Here is a 21,045-nt window from a genome sequence, read left to right on the forward strand (position 1 = left end):
CGTTTCCAGGCTTCGGCGCCCATCGAATCGTAGACGTCCTCGCTACTAGTGCGTCACTCAGGATGGTATGCATGGAATGTATCACACTGAACGCGTAGCACTAGTGTTGATGTCGCAGGGGCACTCCATTTTGCATTGTTTGCCGTCTAAATAAAATAACTTCCACGCTACAGACGTGATTCAAAATTGGCCTAGAGGACCTATGCACACTGAGAAATCAAATGTACATCTCGATTTTTAAATGTGATGTCAGTGTTCCTTTAAGGGACCCATGACAGCAAAATTTTCGTTAGACTTTTTTTTTTTGCTTGTCTGGTAATGTCAAAATCAAATTGTAAATGCCATTTAATTTCAAAATCAATGCTAGTGTCACTAATTGTGACCAATTTTAATGTCATGTCTGAACGCCTGCCTAAAATTATAAAAACTAGTGCCCCTGCAGGGGAGCACCTGTAACCATGTGTGGTCAAATCTTCGGTGATGCTGAAAGTGCAGTTTTCAAATCTGCTTTGGGAAGAATGAAATGGGTGCTTTGGGCATGTCCCCCTCAAAAAAAAGTAGCATTGCTGGCATAAGAAGCCAAAACCACATAGAGAGCAGCCCAACCACAGAGTGAGAGGGGCTATTAGTTACAGTAGCTCTTGTTTGGTACCTGTCGTGGTTTCGTGTCCACCCCATAAATGTTCAACGACGTCAACAATACTCTTTTTTTTTTTTTTTTACGGAATGTCACAAGAAGCCTCTGTCGAAGTCATATTAGTGGCAATGTCACAAGGTGCTCAAAATTCAGATGAACACTTATGCTTACTTTAGAACCAAATTAAAATATCTTAAAGGCAGCATTCATTAGTCACAATTGGTCTGAAATGCCCGCACATGCAGGACTATCAAACAACACATACGTCTCGAGTTTTCAAATTTCGTGCCAGGAGTCCTTTAAGTGTTGTGGTTTTGAGCAGTTTGGCAAAAGTGCTTTTGTATGTATAGTAATTGTACTGAAAATGCCAAGAGTCTGCTGCTGATCTATGTCAGTACCGAAGACTGATGCAGTGGATATGTGGGTGCTGAATTTAAAAATTTTGCATATTTATGTATATATATACATGCACAAATAAAGGGTGGTTGACCAGCCTCACAAAAACTTTCCTCGAGTTGCAGATGTCTGGATGTCTGAGAAAAGGCTTGAACATAAATAATGTGAAGCTTTTTCTTTGAGAAATTATTATACTTGTGCTTCTTCTATTTTGCCCAATACTACTTTAGAAATTTAATAAAAGCTGTATATTTGGAATTTTTGGAATTACTGTTAATTTACCGTATAAGGAAAGCAGTGTGTAGTGGATGCACTCGGTCTGAAGGCATAGATAGCGGCAAGCTTTTCTGGCAAGCAGTTACATTTGTGTTGCCACTAGCAAAGTCGATGTTGAATAGTTCGCTGAATTGTGCAAGCACTTGCACAAAGCTGTAGAAGAGCATAAGCTGTGTGCTTTTGTTTTCCCAGTATCATGTGCCTTTGACAATTTCCGACATTAATCTGTGTCCACACCATCCAAGTTACCTGCACAGGTATTTTATTTTTAACCAATTTAACAAAGCATACTTAGTAACTGTGTGTACCACTTATCCTTTTATAGAAGTCTGTATCTGTTTATCATAACAAATAATAAACTTTAATTTTGCACTGACTGAATAGATTATACATTTTTACCTTTGCATTTTTTTTCTTTTGCAGCATAACAATTCATGCATGACTGTTAGCTTCTACACTAGCATTGCCCATCGCACCCACCTGTATGTGGCTGCTAAAAAGGTTGCTTTAAAACTTGGTATTTTACTTCTTGTGAGGTGTGACCAAGTTATGTCACTTGACATTAGATTTTATTTTAATACTTCCTCTTGCAGGTGTCCGAAGAGGCCCAGCAGTCACTGAAGAAGTTGGGCATATCATAATTCTGCACTGTCCAGGAATGTGTTTCAGATGTTTCAAGAGGCATAGTATTATAAGCTTGGTATATAGTGTTCCAAGGTTATGAAATAAAGACCAAGTATTGTTTGTTAACAAGCTTTTGTTTTTACTAAAACAACTCTACATTTACATTTTTCACAATTATTGCTAAAGTTGTGTTCTTGTTTTTGTGTGCGTGTTGTGTTGGTTGTACGAGACAGGCACCTGCACGCACAATATACCTATAAGACAAAAACAATTGAAACACCAGAGCACAGTGCCTATTTCACACACTCCTTGTTACATGACATGGGTCTAATAACACACAAGATGCACGACTTTACACCACACAGAGTGGGATGGGTTGGGGAGTGCACAGAGGTAAGCTTGCCTTTGACAACCTAGTATATACAAGCACTTGTGTTGCGCCCTTCATGAAACTAAGCACAAGCCACTTTTGGGTCAACCCATGTTCATTTTAAATGCACGAGCAGAAACCACACCGGCAAAGATGACCACTCGAATTCTCCATTAGGGGAAACGTGCAGTGGCACACTTTCACATTGGCTTTGCAGTCCTCATCCAAACCACTTCTTTCTTATAAACAAGCTCTAAAACCACTAGTGATGTGGCCAAGCCTTTCAAGCTGTGCCTACTGACACCTCAAACAAACAAACAAACAAAAAGACAGTGCCTGCACTGCGACCACAACTTGTAAACAGCTTTACACAATAGGTACAGTTTCTTTGCACAACAGAAGCCCACACACAAACTTTCATGTGTCTGTATGCATAAGGAATGTGACAAACACCTTTGAACTTCCACCACTATGCCTACAACTTTGGTGTACAGCGTCACGAAGGTTACAGTGAGTAAAGAAGGAAAGAGGACAGCTTTTTGTACTAACAACTTGCTTGGTTTTGACCATGAGTTTACTTTGTTGTGCTGTTCATAGGGCATCCTCTTCTCTGTGTATGCCATATTTTGGACTGTGTGGAAAGCTTAAAGGAGCTACACATTCCATTCCAAAGCAAGCCTCACAGAAGACACGATTATGTGATGAATACAGTGACAAGTGAAAGTGCACTAACATTAAAATACATGACCAGGAAGTGTTAATACTTTTCCATGAGAAATACAAGATTAATCAATGAATTAGTTTCTAGCTGCCATTTTTCAACCGTAGTGCCATGAAAATGCAATGCGAAGAAAATTGAATGGTAGTCATTTGAAAGAAGCAGTGCTCATATTTTTGAATAAATCATGCAAAACTCCTAAAACTTTGGTGGTGCTTCTGGTATGCAATACTGATTGCACTATAGCCTCTCCAGAAATAAAATAATTTTCTAGCCTATGCCTTCACAACTTAATAAGTCATAGCTATCAGATGTGCCGATGAAACTTTTTTTTTGTCCCCCTCAAAGGAAGTATATGCTAAGTAATGCCTGTGAGCGTCTCTGCCATTTGTAGGCATCCAACGGGTAACAACAGCCAAATATGGAAGAAACAAGTGTGGCATGGTCCCCCCAGGAATGTGATCCACCTACTGTAGGATGGCTCTGAGTATTCTCGGTTCTGGGAGATTGTCACGGAAGCATCTCTTTTCAACAAAGTGTGCAGCACTTGGACGCGAGTTTCACATCTACTACCCCAGACTGACTTTTGCTGCGGCCTTTTCGGAATCCATTCTGGTTGATGTCCAATTGGGGCTTTAGAGCTCCTGCCCCTGGATTGTTGGAGGCACTATTTCGGCTTCCGTTGGGGACTAGCTTGGCAAGGCTGCTTCCAAGGCGTGACCGGCTGCTTTGCATCTCATCACGACTGGACTTACGCCCAAGGCAGCTTAATCCTGCAGCAAGGCTGAAGCTATTAGAGATTCGTGGAGTGTCAGCAGATATCATTTCTTCTACAAGGACTACATCGGCACACTGGACAGCTGATGACGATGCACCTTCATCAATTTTAGACGCAGGAGATTCTTCTATTGTTAAGTCACCACAAGACACAGAGTTAGTGAGCCGTGGAGCTGGATCTGGTAGAATGTCCAAGCTATCGGTGCTGTCGGCCGAGTAGCCCTCATCATGAGCATGTGGTGATGGAAGGACACTGCCCGATGGGCTTCCCTGGAGTGGTGTGTCACCTTTTGCTGTGGGAGCATGGCGGCGTTTGTCACCTTCCTCGTCATCAGAGCTACTGCAGCTTGTCGTTCGATTGCGACCAGCTACATGCACACGTAGCTTGTTCACTCCTGACCACACACGAATGTCACCTGCACCACCCAGCAGCTGAGGGGAGCTCTTGACTGCATGGAGGCGCCGGCCTGGAATGCAGCGCAGCCGCACAGTGGGTGATTGTCGTTGGGGAGCACCATCAGGCATTGGAGGAGAGGGTGCACTGGGGGCTGTGGGCAGGGAAAGAACAGGCCGCACAGCTCGTTCATCTGACTCCAATGACTCATTTTCCTCTGAAAAAACAGCACCTCGGATGGGCGGCGAGTGGGAAGGAGCAAGTGAAGACAGGTCATCTTCTTCACGCACTATGCTGCACTTTCTCCCCAATGGCAGACTGGACCTTGGCACAGCCAGGGATGAGTCATCTTCAGGAGGGCCTGACGACACACTGAGCAATGAAGCAAGGGGATGGCCCACAGAGGGATCCAGCGCAATACTTGGCAGGCCACCTGGGGAGCCCAGCACTTGAGCTACATTTGGGCGTTCCTGTGCAGGTGATGGTGCTGCCGACGACACACTGCACAAAGAAACCTGGATTGAGCTTGATGCCATATGTCGGCAAAAGTGGTGGAGCTCACTCAGACTCACGCATAAAATATATTCTGTGATTTTAACTCACTCATACTTGAGCTCACCAAATTTTCCTGAGCCGAGCCAAACTTACTCGAACTCAACTGAAATTTTTTTCAACCAGACTCACTCGGACTCAGATTCACGGCGCGATTTGAGTTTCAGTGAGTCCACTCGTTTATGTCAATGTGCTTTAAACGAATATCTCACTTAATTGGTGCTCTTCATGGTGCCTTTTGATATTACTACTTTGGAATATGAGTTGAGTGGTCGCAAAGGAGTAAGAACATTTTTCTTGAAAAAGACAACATATCAGAGCCCTTCAGTACCTTTACTGGTCACGAAGCTTTGGCGAAAGTTTGATATAGAGACAGGAGCAACCGCTAGTGGCACCCTCGCCCACAGCGGGGCATCAGAGCGGCCATAGAACTGTAATTGTACGGCACACGTTGAAGCTGTGAAACGTTATTAAATGTAGCCGTGAAAGATGAATACGTCTTCAGAGTGATGTTACCTTCGAAAAAATTTGTGAAAGCTCTAATACAGTGAAATTTAGCATCGATTGAGGCCCTGAAGCTAGAAATCCAACGGCATGCTGATTCCGCTGTAAGATATGCTACCGCTATAAAAGCATATTTTTTTTCCTGAAGCATCTAGGGAACATTTGTGTACAATTTATAGAGTTCTTCAACGACTCTGGTGGTTCTTAACGTGCCGCGGAAGTGCAGCGGTTGCAGCTTTCAACAGTGCATATTCAACCTTCCAGGCTATATATACATTCGGTGTTTCTATATATGAAAATATATACCTTAAAATTGCCTCGCACTTATTAAAACAACGGCCACTTAGAATGAATCAGTGCTTTTAATTTAACAAATGATGAGGATCAAGCAATATTTCTTATGACATTTACCTCAATTTCGCGTTTTGTTTTGCATTTATTTATCACAATTGTGCCGTAGCGCGTTCTAAGTTTGGTTGGCCATGCAATGTAGTTTCTCGGTCCTTCGCTCTGCTATGTAACTTACTTATGCTGTGTTTTTCGTGTCTTTTATTATTTTTACTGTAAAGACGAAAGCCTTACTCAAACATGAAAAGCAACTGACTGCGTTTCGCCCCGGGGGCATCAACATGTGACGCAAAAAAGTTATCTTCTCATGCTCGTGACGCATCGATATCGAAAACTAACTTTGCACACTTTTACAGCTTGTGCGAGTTTTTTACAGCATTGCAGTGCAATCGCTTTTGCACTATCACCCTAGCAAACATCTATTGGTAGCGCTGAATCTCTGCTGCATGCATCGGATGGGTGCTTTGATTTTTTTCAAGCTGTGAGGAGCTGCACGTAGCTCCGCCTGTTCGACATATCACCTCTACACTTTTGGTCATCTTAGTGCCTGTATAAATGAAAACGGTGAGTGTTTCACTCATTTGGCTTCTGTGTACGGCATAGAACGAGGAAGAGGCGGCCGGTATGGTTACCTTCCATAAATGGGTCATTATTCATTGCAGCTATATCAAGAGGGCTCATGCACAGTCCGATGCAGCCTAAACAATCTCCAGCTTCCCGTCGATGCTTGATAGGTGGGCGAGCTCTGCATCTTTTTGTACTATACAAATAAGCTGTTAGGCAATTGGAAAACCTTGGCACAACATCGGCAAGCTTTGGAACGTTGCGCGATGACTTGTCAACAACACCTTTGATTAGCAACTGGCCCACGCGAACGATGTCACTCTCATCGAAGTGCTTTTCGCACACGTGCACATTCGGGGAAACAAATGTGAACCACCAGTTTCTTGTCGCGGCATTGCGCGCTTTCACTTTTCCCGCCGATCACTGTAGGCAGCAAAAACAAGGAGACTTTTTCGTCATTTCTTTTGTAACCGTATCGACAACCAGCAGGTATACGGTATCCTTCCCGATCTTCAGGCACAGCACACTATACTCGGGGACAACTTTTTATGGCAATGAAGGGAAGGCTATGTGGGCGGAGCTACTGCTCCTGTACTCTTCCATGATGTAGTCCACATCAACTTGCATTTCAAATGACAGCCGTGTTCGTGTAATTTGACTGCACACAATGTTATACGCCTGCTTACACAGCCATTTGTGAGAGAAATTCGACACGAGCTCCTTCGGAACAGCTGGAGGGCGACGAGTGCTCACCTAAAGACAAAAACTCCATTTTGGTTGCGAGGTGCACGTAAAAGGTGCAACGTTTTCAGACACGCAAAATACACAAAATGACTCTTCAGAAAGCAACAATAAATAATGGTATCTCCTCAGCGCGTGCAGCGTCTCTTTATAAACAGCATCTAGTACAAAATAGTGTTGTTGTTTTTATTACTTCCACGCGGAAAACACGGACGCATTTGCGGCACTATATTCTAGAGCGGTGGCACATGCCCACTTTGCCTCCGCAGCCTTCCCTTCACACCCACAGAAAGTTGTCCCCGAGTATAGGCACATTAGTAATCACACGGTGAAAAACTACGCGATGGCACACCACGATATCATGCATTGACCCCATAGTGGCACCAACAGCCACCTCCCTTCGATCAGCGCGATGCTCCGCGCAGTGATGCAACGCCGCCACGCAACCTCCGCTCACAGCGCACAAAGCTCTCTCATATATTTACGGCGAAGCTTCATGACCAGTAAAAGTATTATAGGACTCTGGATATATTTATCAAGCACTTCCTAAGAGAGTTGGTTGAGGGGGCGGGGGGGTCAAGGCACACCCCCCATATAATTAACACCTCTGATCAATAAATGCTGAAACGGTGTATGCTGAAATAAATGTGAGCGGACGAGAGTATAAAAGTGAATCCAGGTAATGCTTATGCTCAAAATGAGTAGATAGAGCCCTAGGATGGCAAAAAAATAAAAAATAAAAGGTGGAACTCACTTAAGAAATATATCTGCGTTTTGGACTCACCAAAATTTTCCTGAACTAGACTCACTCGGACTGATACTCTCCAAAATATTACTTATTCAGACTCGTGGCTAGATGTGCGTCTAAGTGAGTTCGTCGACCTCTGCTTGATGCGGGCTTATATATATATTTTTTTGCAGCTGTGAACATTAATGAATTGTGTAAAAATTGATGCATAGATATGCAGTGATCATAGGTATGGCAAATAATAGTATAGTGTAATCTCATTAAAACGAAGTCACTAAAATAAAACGCTGCCTTTGGTTTCATTAGTGCTGTCGATGCAGCAGGCAATGAAACATTTATTCATTCCATTAACTCTTTCTTGTACAGAACTCTACTTTTGGCTGCAAACAGTTTTATTGAAAAAATGGCGAAATATTTTGCAGTCAATTATTTTCTCGCAAGAAACAAAAAATTGGCAGATTTAGTTTAAAAAATATGAGGTGGACAGTAAGGGTCTACTGGTCACTTTCAGTGAAAGTACAGCTCTTCATTTTAGTCCTTAGCAGCTATTCATACAATATGCGCACCTGCACTATCAACGTAATAAGAACGATATATACTTTTATATCCATAAAACCATCTCGGTTCTACCGCCTAGCATGCCTTTAGTATGACAGCAGCCTGACAAAAGTAAACATAACATGTCACATTGAAGTCCAAACGATGTAGCACCATCTCTGTCAGATAGCCAAAAGCTTTAAAATATACGTCATTCGAAATTCGACATGCGGGGCTCAAGTGTTTCAAGAGGAAAAAAATGAAGAATAGGTGGTTACCTGGGGTGACCACCCGGCCGAAAAGAGTTAAAGGGCAGTAAACAAGTTCGCCAATTCGTACAGTATACGATGGAAATCACATTTTCCAAATATTGCAGCCCTGCACGCCACACAGACCCCCAGTTTGAATAACAATTCTTGCGCCTATTTCCTTCGCCTGACCAATCTTCCTCGTACGCACAGTGACGCAGGCTTGCGGATGAGTGACATTACAACCACTGAGCTCGTCAACTGGCCCTTTGCTCTATGAAATGGCACTTTGGCCCTGCGGAAATGCAGTTTTGGCCATGCAGTTGGTATATTCCTAAACTGCCCTCTGCCATTTTGTAGTGCCTGAGACAACCGAGAGAAGTGGTATTGCCAAAACGAAAGCCCCCCCCCCCCCCCCCCTTCTGAGATAAAGAGATGTCTCCATACATTACCGCTACTAAGCGGTGCTTCTCGAACCGCTCTTCCTCCTCACGCCGCTACGACACATGCTTATGTCAGGATGATGTCGTATATCACTGACGTCGTGTCACATTGCCAAAATGGGCGGACGACAATGGGCTATGCCATTCCCGTTCTTATGACTGAAAAGGGTGGCGAGGCCACAAGAAAATTTAAAACAGGCTGAAGGGGCGGATGTTCTAGCCCCTGTGACTTCCTTATCATAGCATGTATTGGCAAAACACTTGATGACTGGAAGACTTTATAGCCCTTTTAGGTTCTTTTTAACAGTAACACCACTAGAAAATGGCATGACAGCGAAACTTGACTAGTGGCTCTAAGACGTCCATATAAATGGCTCATGTGTAATGCGTCAGCTGCATACAGCATTGAATATAAATGAAAGCATGTTAATGTTTGGTTCGCTCATTTCACTTTTTTCACATAAGTGTTTTCTTCACCTTCGACAATATTTTAGTAGCTTTTCGCTGTCTACCGCACAATGCCTCAGCAGTCAAGTCATAACTGAACCATGTGCTACTGTCTGTTTTAACTTTATTGTGATAGCAATTACATGGGCACTCTTAGTGAACTTTTGCTCTTGACGTGATGTGCCAGAAGTGTATATGTAATGTATATATATTGTTACGGTTAGATTGAGTTTAACTGTGTTTATTTACAGGAGAGATCGGGCGACGATCGGCGATGATGGCGAACATAGGCCGAACCAAGTAACTTCCTCTTCCTCTACTTTTGTCCCCAAAACATGGCCCGGCTCATACCGTATTTTTCCCCGGTTCACAGACAAAACCCGCTGGGCGAGCCGAATCATTGGCGTAGTGTGGGATGGAACTGCTTGAGACGGGCTACATGCACCAACTGTGTTTGGCTTGACCGACGACCAGCTGATGTCAAGCGTGCCACCACGTAGGTCAAGTCACTCAGGCGATTTACGATAACGAAAGGACCAACATAGTGTGCTAAAGGTTTCTGGCATAAGCCACGTTTCCGCTGAGGGGTCCACAACCACATGAGGTCCCCTTTTTCGAATGAAACGGTGTCGTGGCGTTGATCATACCTCTCCTTGGAGCGATCTTGCGATGCCAGTGTGTGAGTATGGGCGATTCGGCGGGCTTCTTCAGGTCGGCACAGCGTTGGAGCAACTGAATCGTCTGTATGGAACTCGAATAAAAGTATTGTATCGAGGCAGCTGCGCGATGGTCGAGCGTAGAGTAGGTAGAACGTAGTGAAGTCCATGGATTCGTGCTTCGCTGTATTATAAGCGTAGGTGATGAATGTAAAATGTCATCCCAGTTCCTGTGATTTGAGGATACATACATAGCCAGCATATTAGTAAGCGTGTGATTTGTGCGTTCCACAAGGCCATTCGTCTGGGGATGATATGGCGTTGAATGGCGAAACTGTGAAGTGCAGAGACGAAGCAATTCCTCTACAGCGTCGGCGACGAACTGGCGACCGCGATCACTGATGATGACACGAGGTGGACCATGGCGAAGAACGATGGATCGTAACAGGAAAGAGGCGACGGAATCCGCAGTGGAAGATGGTATCGCAGCAGTTTCCGCATATCTGGTAAGGTGATCGACGCAGACTATGATCCAGCGGTTGTTGTTGCAAGACCACGGAAACGGTCCTAGCAGGTCGATACCAACTTGTTCGAAAGGTGTTGTGGGCGGCGTTATAGGGTGAAGGAGGCCATGCGGACTGCTTGTAGGACGTTTGTGGTGCTGGCATTTGTCGCAACTGGAGACGTATTGCTTCGTACATTGTCCCATTTTAGGCCAGTAGAAGCAGTCTTGAGTTCGATGAAAAGTGCGGATGAATCCAAGATGGCCAGACGTCGGGTCATCATGCATGAAATGGAGGACGTCGTACCGCAAGCTTTGGGGAACCACTAGGAAATACTGCGCTCCATTTGCCGAGAAATTCATCTTGTACAACAGTCCATCGCGAAGACAAAAGCGACCACTGCCCTTGGGGCTTCTGACAGGGGCGAATAAAAAGTCTAAAGTCAAGTCATTGCGCTGCTCCCGCTGGAACGTGGTGACATCAGGAAATGCGCATTGAACAGTTGCAAAGCAGACGTCGAACGTGTCTGTATTGTCGTCAGTTGTAGACAATGGAAGGCGAGAAAGACAATTGGTGTCGGTATGACGCCATCCACTTTTGTATGCAATAATAAAGTCAAATTCCTGGAGGCGTAGAGCCGAGCGTGCAAGGTGTCCAGAAGGGTCTCGGAGAGTAATGAGCCTGCATAGAGAATGATGGTCTGTTACAATCGTGAAAGGACACCCATACAGGTAACAACGAAACTTCTGAATAGCAAATACGGCTGCCAAGCATTCTTGTTCGGTCACAGTGTAATTTTTTTCAGCCTTGCTGAGGGAATGACTTGTATAGGCAACGACATGCTCTCTGTCATTATGACGCTGAACAAGAACGCCTCCGATGCCAATACCACTTGCGTCGCTGTGTACTTCCGTAAGAGCAGATGGGTCAAAATTACGGAGAATGGGCTCTGATATCAGCAGAAATATGAGTTGACAGAACGCAGCGTCACATTCAGATGTCCAATCGACTGCACTGTCTTTTCGCAAGAGGCTGGTCAATGGGTACATGATGTCCGCAAATTTAGGCACAAAGCGTCGAAAATAATAACATAACCCGAGAAAGCTGTGAAGTTCTTTTACAGGCGTAGGTGGCTTAAAGGCGCTGACCGCTTCAATTTTCCGGGGGTCAGGCCTGACCCCATCTTTGTCTACCAAATGGCCAAGGATCAAGGCTTGCCGTTCACTAAACCGACACTTCTTGGAGTTCAAGACCAAGCCAGCCTTTCCCACACAGTCCAGAACGAGGCTCAAAGGAACGTTATGTTCTTCGAATGTGCGGCCAAAAATGACGTCGTCCACACAGTCCAGAACGAGGCTCAAATGAACGTTATGTTCTTCGAATGTGCGGCCAAAAATGACGTCGTCCAGATAGCACAAACAGATCTCCCATTTCAGTCCGCAAAGAATCGAGTCCATAAATTTTTTAAAAGTTGCGTGGGCATTGCATAGCCCAAATGGCATCATATTGAACTGATATAGTCCATCCAGTGTTACAAATGCCGTTTTTTCTGTCAGCAGGGTTTATGGGGATCTGCCAATATCCTGATCGTAGATCAAGTGAAGAAAAGTATAAAGCAGAATTTAGACAGTCAATTACGTCGTCGATTCGAGGCAGTGTATATACATCCTTTTTAGTCGAGGAATTAAATCGTCTATAACCAACGCAAAACCTCCAGGAACCGTCTTTCTTGCGAACCAAAATCACAGGTGCTGCTCAAGGGCTGCACGACTCTTTAACAACGCCCTTCTGCAACATGTCCTGAACTTGTTCAGGTATAAATTTCCGCTCGGACGACGACACCCTGTAAGGCTTTTGCCGAACCGGATGAGCAAAGCCTGTGTCGATGGCATGCTGTGGTCGAGAGCATGGTAAAGACAGTCGCTTACCCTTTTCGCCGAAGTCAAACACTGACCCATGTCGTTGTAATAGTTGGACCAATTGTTTTTGTTCATGTGACCGTAGCGTCTTGCTAACCATGCTCAAAATGTGGGACTCGGCGAAGGTACTCCGTTTAGAGGTGCCCACGCGTTTCTCACTTTCCTCGTCGTTAATGGTGACAATAGAATTTTCCGTGACACCATGAAACAGTGCGAGCTTCATTCCTCGAGGAAGGATAATCGGCGCAGACGAAGAATTAAGTGCCCACAAAAACGCACAGCCATTAGTAATTGAAATAATCGAATGAGGCACTATTACATCCTTCTTTGCACACTGAACTATGAGAGGTTGAACGACGGCATCAAAGACTGATACTGCAGCTATTGGAGTAGATACGGCTACTGAACTCCTAAACCATGGTGGTAATGTCAGCTCTTTGGAAACAATCGGTAAGTCTTCCGGAGGCAGCTGCTGCTCAACTAAGGCGGAAAGGGCATCGCCACCACTAACAGAAATTTTACCCGTACCGCATTCGACAAAAGCATAACACTCTTGGAGGAAGTCAATGCCGAGAATAACATCATGTGTGCACTGTTTCAGAATCAGGAACTCAGTTGGGAATGTTTTTCCCGCCAACAATACGTTGACGGCACATACTCCTACGGGTTGAAGTATGTCCCCGCCCACGCCACAAAATCTACCAGAATCCTGATAGGAAAACATAACTTTGTGGCCTAAGCTATCTTTAAACGAACTGCTCATAACAGAAACTGTGTCACCAGTATCCACTAAAGCCGTCGCACACAATCCGTCTATTGATACACATATCCGATTTTTGTCCATCGTAACTGGCAGAGGTATATGAGGTGAATCCTGTTGTGTGACCTCACCTCCATCGGCCGCGCCGGCTAGTTTCCCAGCGGTAGTGGTGGTGACCGCCGCCATAGAGATGAAGGAGAGCGATGCGTTCGGCCAGGCGGAGGTGTCAAGCTACGGTCAGAAGCGCGGGGAAGTTCCACGCCGGCTCCTTTGTCATAGGGTGCTATTGGGATACGTGGATGACCAAGGTTCGTCACAATAATTGTGGCCACCGCGAGGAGGTCTTGACAATGGCTCGTATCTCGATGTCATCTCTCTCTGCCGACGGCAGAACTTAGCAATGTGTCCTGGAGCACCACAGCTGTAGCACACAGGAGGTTGACGATATGCATTTTGGAAAGCATCGCGAGTGCGTGGTGACACAGGCGCGTATTCGTTCAGGTTCTGATAGTCGGCGGCCAGCTGTTGAGGGTAACTGAAGCGGCGCTGGTGCATGGTGTCTTGGTAGTGACTGCGCTACGGCCTCGGTGGTGTGCCAGAAACATAGTCATACTCCTCGATGCCTGCTGCAGCAATGGAAACAAGATGCTGATGCTGGTCTGGAACCGGCAAGGGTGTAGTTTCACAAGGCGTCGCACGAGTGTGTCGACTGAGTTCTTCACGCACGATCTCGCGTATTGTAGACGCAAGATCAAAAGGTGCGTAGTTGTCAACACTCGCTACCGTGGTCACATTAGGTAATCGACCAAATTTAGGAGCAATGCGCCTCATCTTCAGCGTCTCGAATGTGCGACAGTGCCTATGACATCGGCTACTGTACCAATGCTGTCTTTGCTGATAAGAAAATGATAAACATTCTCTGCGATGCCCTTCAACATGTGGCTGACTTTGTCCTCCTCGGACATGCAAGAATTAGCTGTCTTGCATAGTTTCAGGATCGCCTCGATGTACATCGTGCACGTTTCGCCTGGGACCTGGGCTCTTTGCAGCAGCGTTTGTTCGGCTTGTTTCTTCTTTGCCACGGTGTCCCCGAAACACTCCTTGATTTCGGACACGAAGCGTTCCCACATTGTCAGGGCGTCCTCATGGTTCTCGTACCATGTGAGCGCCGTGTCCTTCAAGAAGAACACCACGTTAGTCAACTGAGTTGCCGCGTCCTAAGAGTAGTAGTTGCTCACCCGCTTGTAATGTTTGATCCACTCATCCACGTCTTCGCTAGATTTGCCCCTGAAAGGACGGGGCTCTACCAGATGCTGACGCTGCCAAAGACCAGCCGCGGCTGAGGTCGGTAGTAAAGGTGTCGCTGGAACTGGTGGTGCAGTGCCGTCAGCTGCAGGGTTCAGGGTTCCGTCTTCATCGTGAAACATCTCGACCACCAGCGGTAACGGGGGTAGCCCAGCAATGCGGCGGCTTCGGCGTAGCTCAGGTTGTTGCAGAACCGTCTTGCTTGGTTAGGTACCCAGCACCTCCACCATAAAACTGTTACGGTTAGATTGAGTTTAACTATGTTTATTTACAGGAGAGATCAGGCGGCGATCGGCGATGATGGCGAACATAGGCTGAACCAAGTAACTTCCTCTTCCTCTACCTCTGTCCCCAAAACATGGCCCGGCTCATACTGTATTAATATAAATAAGGCACAAAAATATCCAAAACACTCGACTAGAGATTCGAACCGGCAACCCTTTGCTACGGTGTGTGCTATGTTACTCTACTCGAGCAGGCCCCATGCATTCACCGGCTTAAAGGGCCACTCACCAGGTTTGACAATTTTGAGCTGACAAGCGCAATGCGTAGACGAGGCGTTCATGTTCATGTCTGCCAATATTTGCAACGCTACGCGCCGCGGAAATGGGTCAAATTTCAAGATGAATGCTACTCCTCCTCCCTTCTGCCGGCGCACGCCTAGAGAATGAGGGCATGACAAAGGGCGTATGAATGGCCAAACGTACACATCAATGCAATGACGTTGGTCCTCTACGTGGCCGACTCTGCTCTGACGTTGTCAACAGTATACCACGTCACATGGCAAAAAGTATTTAACGCAACATGCATAGTTTATGTATTTGTTGCTTTAGGAGAATAATAGAACTTGAAATGAATAATCAGATGCAATAAAAAATTGTGCACGTTTTTCTTTCATTTTTTCCCGTGAATCGCTACGACATGCGAGGCTAATGTGCCAGCGTTTCGCATGCGTTTGTGTCCCCGCGGTCAGTGCATTGAGCAGACAACCGCTGTGGAACGCTCCTACGCGTTCACGCACTCATTGTGCCGATGCCTCCTAGAAAAACTATGCCTGAAACGTGACTCTCTCTTCAATTGAGAGCTTGCTGCCAGCACGAAATCTTGGAGGCCATGCCTTCTACCGTGTGTTGCGACGGTCCGCCATGTGGGACTGCTCGCCTCCAAACCGTTTCATCACGTGACATTACTGTACCTCTCTGTCACGTGACATCACAGCTGCTCGGAGGCAACTGCGAGAGCACTGCTGTGTTCGCAGGGGGCGACCGCCACAGACGTTTGCCTCCGTATCAAAGGGGGAGGGTAAAATTCGAGGGTAGGGCGGTGCGTTTGCGGCTCACATTCCAGGCATAATTTTTCTAAAAGGCGTTGATTGTGCTCATCTACTCTACCGCGTCCTAGCCAGCATTTCCAAACCATCTTGCAGAAACAGGCAGAAGACCACAAAATAACGCTGGTCAACAAAGCAACGCTGCTCGCGTGCTCGGGGTTTGGACTTGTTTGGGCACGCCATGCGCACGTCACCTCATGGTCAGATGCCAGAAAAGGTGGGGAAGAGATTTGGCTTGCAAAGGCTACGTGGAGGAGCAGCAACAGTTTCGAGCTCCCCTCTCATCCTAATTTTGCACCGCTTCAAAAAACCCGTTTTCTCCGCTCGTGATGAACCGATTCGAAAAATTTTTGTGGCAAAAGGTTCCTCATCGGACACCCAACAACTTCCACTGTCAAACGAAAATTCGGTATGGGGCCTGGTGAGAGGCCTGTTATGGGGGGACATGGTGTGTGGAGATATTTTCTGTATTTGTGGACCAAACATGATGAAAATATACATGCTTATGTAGCTTCTCCTGCTGATTTCAAATATGCAAAATTTTTCATTGTAGGTCAATTAATTTACTGGATACACAATGATGCCACTCTATTTTTTCAGAGACAACAGAAAAGAAAGTGCTTATCAAAAAGTAAATATTATTGCATAGCTAGACAGTGCAATTAGCAATAAGTGCAATGCTGCAAGCAGATTTCAAATTAAAGAAAAACTAGTGATTCTGCAGATTATGAAAGTTGAGAAGTCATGGCTATCACATACAAAGAAATTTAATACCTTCTAAACTTATATGGGCAGCAAATGGAAATTCTGCTCTCAGCGCTTTGTAATACACAGATTGGGCTTTACGTTAATGAAAAAATTATTTCTCCTGCTGTTCTAGATTGCAAGATATCAACATGACAAACTGGTAAAGTCACCAAATAGCATGTTTTCAGAAAACTGAGAAAAAGAAATAAAACTCATTCATTTACATAACTGCACTTGAAAATGCTCAGTATGCACCAGGCATGTAGTCCTTTTGACTATGAGTCCCTGTGTGGCGTTTTTTCAGGGACTGGTGCATGTTCTCTGTTGCTTGTTGCTTCTTGACTGATGCTGCCGTGCGCCGTCGATCCTTTTCAGCCATGCGTCTGCGGCTTTGCCAGCTGGTGTTTAGGCTCAGCTCTTTCATAATGTCTTCTGATGCCTTTTTAATGCCTGCATTGAACTTAATTAAGCACTGCTTCTGCCACATCTGCCTCCACCGTGAATAGCGAAGCATGTTGCTCCTTTGGTGCCAGATCATTGAATGCAGGCATTCATTGTTTTTTGTTGCAACAGCTTTCTGTCTGACAAGCGCTCATAAATGGGAAGTGAGGCTTGGCAGACATGTGGAGGCAGCTTTCGACGATGTTTGAGAATGGGCTTCCCTTTGGACTTTGCCGCATTTTGCTTGCACCAGGAATTTGGACCAGGTGGGCACAGAGTGTGGTTTGCCACATCATCATTCGACGTGATGTAATGATAACTGGCCATCACTGCTGTGTACATAGCATCAACATCACCAATGTATGTCTTCAGAGCCTACCCATAATAATTGGTGAGCTTGGAGATCAGGTCTCCTGTCAAGCAGACCCCAAGGTCTCCCCAAGACTCTCAAGGCCAGGGCCTCTGTGTTTCGCAATCATGTTGCACAAAGGAGTGCCCATACGCTTTTGGACATGATTAATGCAGTCCTCTTTTTCCACTGGAATATACCCATAAACCTTATCTTCTTGTAGCGCAAGGTAACTGCGGCTGTCCCCGTCGCAAAGCACCGTGGTGTAGCGCAGATTGTGCCATTCCAGGGACCACCTGAAGAGGATGAGGGCAGCCTCAACCTCCATTTTCCCAGCCTTCTTGTCACTGTTTGTCTGACACTGGTGATCTTCCTTCCACGCTGCATAAGAAGGGTCACCTTCCTTTGGGCCCGATTGGCATCCAGTACAAAAGTTGCTCAAAAACAACGAAGTCAAGCACCAGCCCGCTGAACAATTCTATGATGGTGCCGAGACCGATATGCGATGAATGTCCGCGAGTCATCCATGACCCATAAAACGACACCACGATGTTTCCCATGTGGCCTATATTAAGTTCGGCGCAAAGTTCGCGAACCGACCGCGCGCAGTCGCTCGTCAAATTGCGTGCAGCACGATCGGCCGCGGGTGCCAAGTTCGTCTTCACGTAGTGTTGCTACGTTTTTGTGTGAAGACCCCGACTGCTGATGCCCATCAACTAGAACACATCATTCAGCACGGTCTGTCTGTTCCCCGTTGCTTGCATGGCATACGTGGCCAAAACATTCACAGCAAAAGGTTTCATGCATTCATCGCTACATACGTGCGGCAAGCTCCACAACGACACAGTCTCTTCACAGGTCGAACACACAAAACGCAACTTCACGGCGAGTCCGATTTCCCGGTCGTCGTGGACAATCTGCAGTTCTCCGTTGCATGCCTTGCACTTTGCAAATGCCAACAAAGCGCTGTTCACTGTGTCCAAATCTATAATTGTGAACGTGGTTCCATCAGGCGGCCGAGCTGCTTCGTCGGCACTGTCAACCACGAATGCCCGTTTCCGCTCCGTCGCTGCAGCGAACGGCAACTCCGATAACTTATCTTCAGCTTTAGCTCGCTCTTCTTCCAAGTCAGATTGCTGCCGACAGCTAGTATCTAGACGCACGCGACCGCTGCTCGAAGGCTCCGCGGTTGACGGACTTTGCACAGGTTCCGCGACAACTGATGCAGTAGCTAGGCCTTTCGTGGTAGCGTCGACGACTTCGCCGTGGGACGTTAAGAGTGTAGCGTCTCGGGGGTTTTGCTGTATCACGGAGCACTTCTTGAAATTCGCTACTAGCGTCCTTCGCACCTTTTTCACACGAAACTTGTGCCGCGTGCGGAATTCGTGCTCAGGATTTGACATCGTGAAACTTCTCCACTGACACTGAGGCAAAATGGCGCGCATGGACGCGCGCCTCAATACCCGGAGCAGACGAAGCCAGGAGCCTCCACCAATAGAGAGGCAAGCTCAAGTCACGTGCGCGAACTAGCGAATAGGAAGGCGCTCTGATACTTCTTTTTGCCGCTCATTTTACAAGCTGCCAATGGTTGAATTGGACCCATTCTGGTGGGAATTTGAAGGTGAAAGACGGCTCTCTCAAATGAGACCAAGCGAGCTGAGCTGGCACACATGAAAGGGCAGGGGCGCGTCACGGAAAATATACGATTTCAACGTCTATTTCGGCTAAGATTTAGCTAGAAAGCGCTGTATAAAGGGTCTTAGCAGCTAAAATAATGATATTATAGGCATGAAATTCACGATATAAGTGCACTAGTAGCTGTCGATTAAAAAAACTAGTTTTTTTTGCAATTTTTTGGTCTCCATAACCCGTGTCCCCCCTTAAAAGCGGAGAGCTATATTCATTTTTACTGCCACTTTCCTTTCTCAAGTTTTGTTATCGCTCCTGTAACACTGTAACAGGATGTCTACCAATCTGATATTCCAAATTTCCACACTTTTCCAGGTTTTCCATGATGATTAACTTCAATAAAGTTTTCGCTCATCTTTATGATCATCTTCAACTTGTTTTTAGTTCTTATGAATTCGAGATGATACGATATATTGTGTGCTCCCTTTGGATTCATATAATCGGGATTATACTATAATATATTTTCTCCACACAGCCGTTTAAGTGTATGGGTTGTACCTATACGTGCGGGCATATCCATTTCTGCAAAATATTCTTGAGAAATGAAAAACATAACTACAGTTGAACCCCTTTATAAGAGACATGCCCCAGGGAGCAACTCTCATCTTTTATAAGAGGTGTCTCTTATAAGCAGAATGTCATGCATGTGCTCTAATCAATTCCTACTTCACTGCAGGCACGCCAGTGTTTCTTATAGCAATTTGTTTGTTACATCATTGCCCTTATCAAGGGGTTTGAATATATATAATCAAGGACAGATGCTACACAAGGACCATGTTTTTCAATATTCACCCTAGAGCAATGAAACTTCAGCTGTTTACAGAACGAACTTTTTATGCTGATTTCAAATAATATAATTAGTTTTTTGCAAGTTGCATACTTTTAACTCTGCAACATGACAAAGTGAAAATCTTAACCCTTTTGCTGATTTTCATCACTAAACTTCTACGATGTTTTACCATTCATAGTTCATGATGTTTCAAATAAAGTGTAAAAAGCAAGTAACTAATTAGGAAGCACATAAAAAATATATAATAGACGTGAAAAAGCCCATATTTCTGATACCCTAGTAAAAGTTCACCATAAAATATTCTTTACGTAATATAGATATTGAAATTTAAACTAGATAATTGCACTTTTCATACTTTCAAAGAAATGTGGGCAAAATTTCAGATCCAAGCAACAGAAGTACCCGAAAAAGGTGGGGCACATAAAAAAAAAGCTAAATCTGTGTTTTCAAACAACTATCCTTGCTGTAGTGGCCACTGCCACTAAAATTCACCAGCACCACAAGTTTGTCCCTCACAGCCCTTTCGAGTTGACTCCTCACAGACATTTCGTTCACATACACGGCCATGACACACTTGCCAAACAAACTTCTTCCACTCTATCTGACAGAGCCTTGTTCCAACTGCAAGCTAGAAAGAAGTTCAACAGGATTGCAAAATCTGAATTGAGTCCACTGTCGAAGGACACAACAGTGCCTATGCCATTTTGTGGCCGCGTTTGTGCCACGTACCATCGTACGTAACAGCAAAAATGTCCCCACTAACTTCCCCCACTGTGAACTCCTTCGCTCTCGCAAGAGTGGCAGTGATGTCATTCACTGGCGCATCACGTACTTTCCGGATGATGGCTGTGAATGACTTTTGACCCATTGGCTTTTCAAAGTCAACAACTGCCGCAAATCGGACCAGCTGCTCGTAGCCCATTCCTACATAGGGCACCACCACAACAGCTTTCATGTGCGCGCTATGTCTTTCTTCATCCAGAACGGAGAAAAGCACACAAGAAAAGCATTGTGCAGCTGCACTGCTTGCCAAGACATGGACTCCGCATGTAGGCTTCGCAGCGCATACAGGCGCGCAGCAACCTGTGGCAGTTCCTGATCCGTACCACATAATATAAGAGCCAGTCGCGGCGCTAGAAAAACACAGCAAAAGCGTGCTTATTTTTATTATTTTTTGTGCCACATAGGCACGGGAAACAGCTGTTATTTGAAGAGTGAGGCTCGGGTCTTTG

General features: G+C 45.5%; 2 protein-coding genes across 4 annotated transcripts in view; one reads left to right on the top strand and one right to left on the bottom strand.

Moving 5' to 3' along the window:
* LOC119177277 (nuclear receptor coactivator 5) overlaps nucleotides 1–2,062 on the top strand; it is a 284,872-nt gene extending 282,810 nt beyond the window's left edge. For both annotated transcript variants that reach the window (XR_012889295.1, XM_075884802.1), the window contains one exon: nucleotides 1,903–2,062. Coding sequence is in view for 1 of the 2 variants with exons in the window: in XM_075884802.1 (XP_075740917.1) it covers nucleotides 1,903–1,950 (48 nt within the window). In the remaining variant the exon portion in view is untranslated. The remainder of the gene's footprint in view (nucleotides 1–1,902) is intronic.
* Nucleotides 2,049–21,045, bottom strand: part of Snrk (SNF related kinase) — a 153,749-nt gene continuing 134,752 nt past the window's right edge. Inside the window, exon 5 of one of the 2 annotated variants that reach the window (XM_037428719.2) lies at nucleotides 2,049–4,693. In XM_037428719.2, the coding sequence (XP_037284616.1) occupies nucleotides 3,550–4,693 (1,144 nt within the window). In that variant the 3' untranslated portion in view covers nucleotides 2,049–3,549. Of the gene's footprint in view, nucleotides 4,694–8,883; nucleotides 11,165–21,045 lie in introns of those variants that run through there. The other variant, XM_075884799.1, reaches the window with a different exon arrangement.

Source organism: Rhipicephalus microplus, unplaced genomic scaffold (genome assembly GCF_043290135.1).
Source record: "Rhipicephalus microplus isolate Deutch F79 unplaced genomic scaffold, USDA_Rmic scaffold_48, whole genome shotgun sequence".
Taxonomy (NCBI): domain Eukaryota; kingdom Metazoa; phylum Arthropoda; class Arachnida; order Ixodida; family Ixodidae; genus Rhipicephalus; species Rhipicephalus microplus.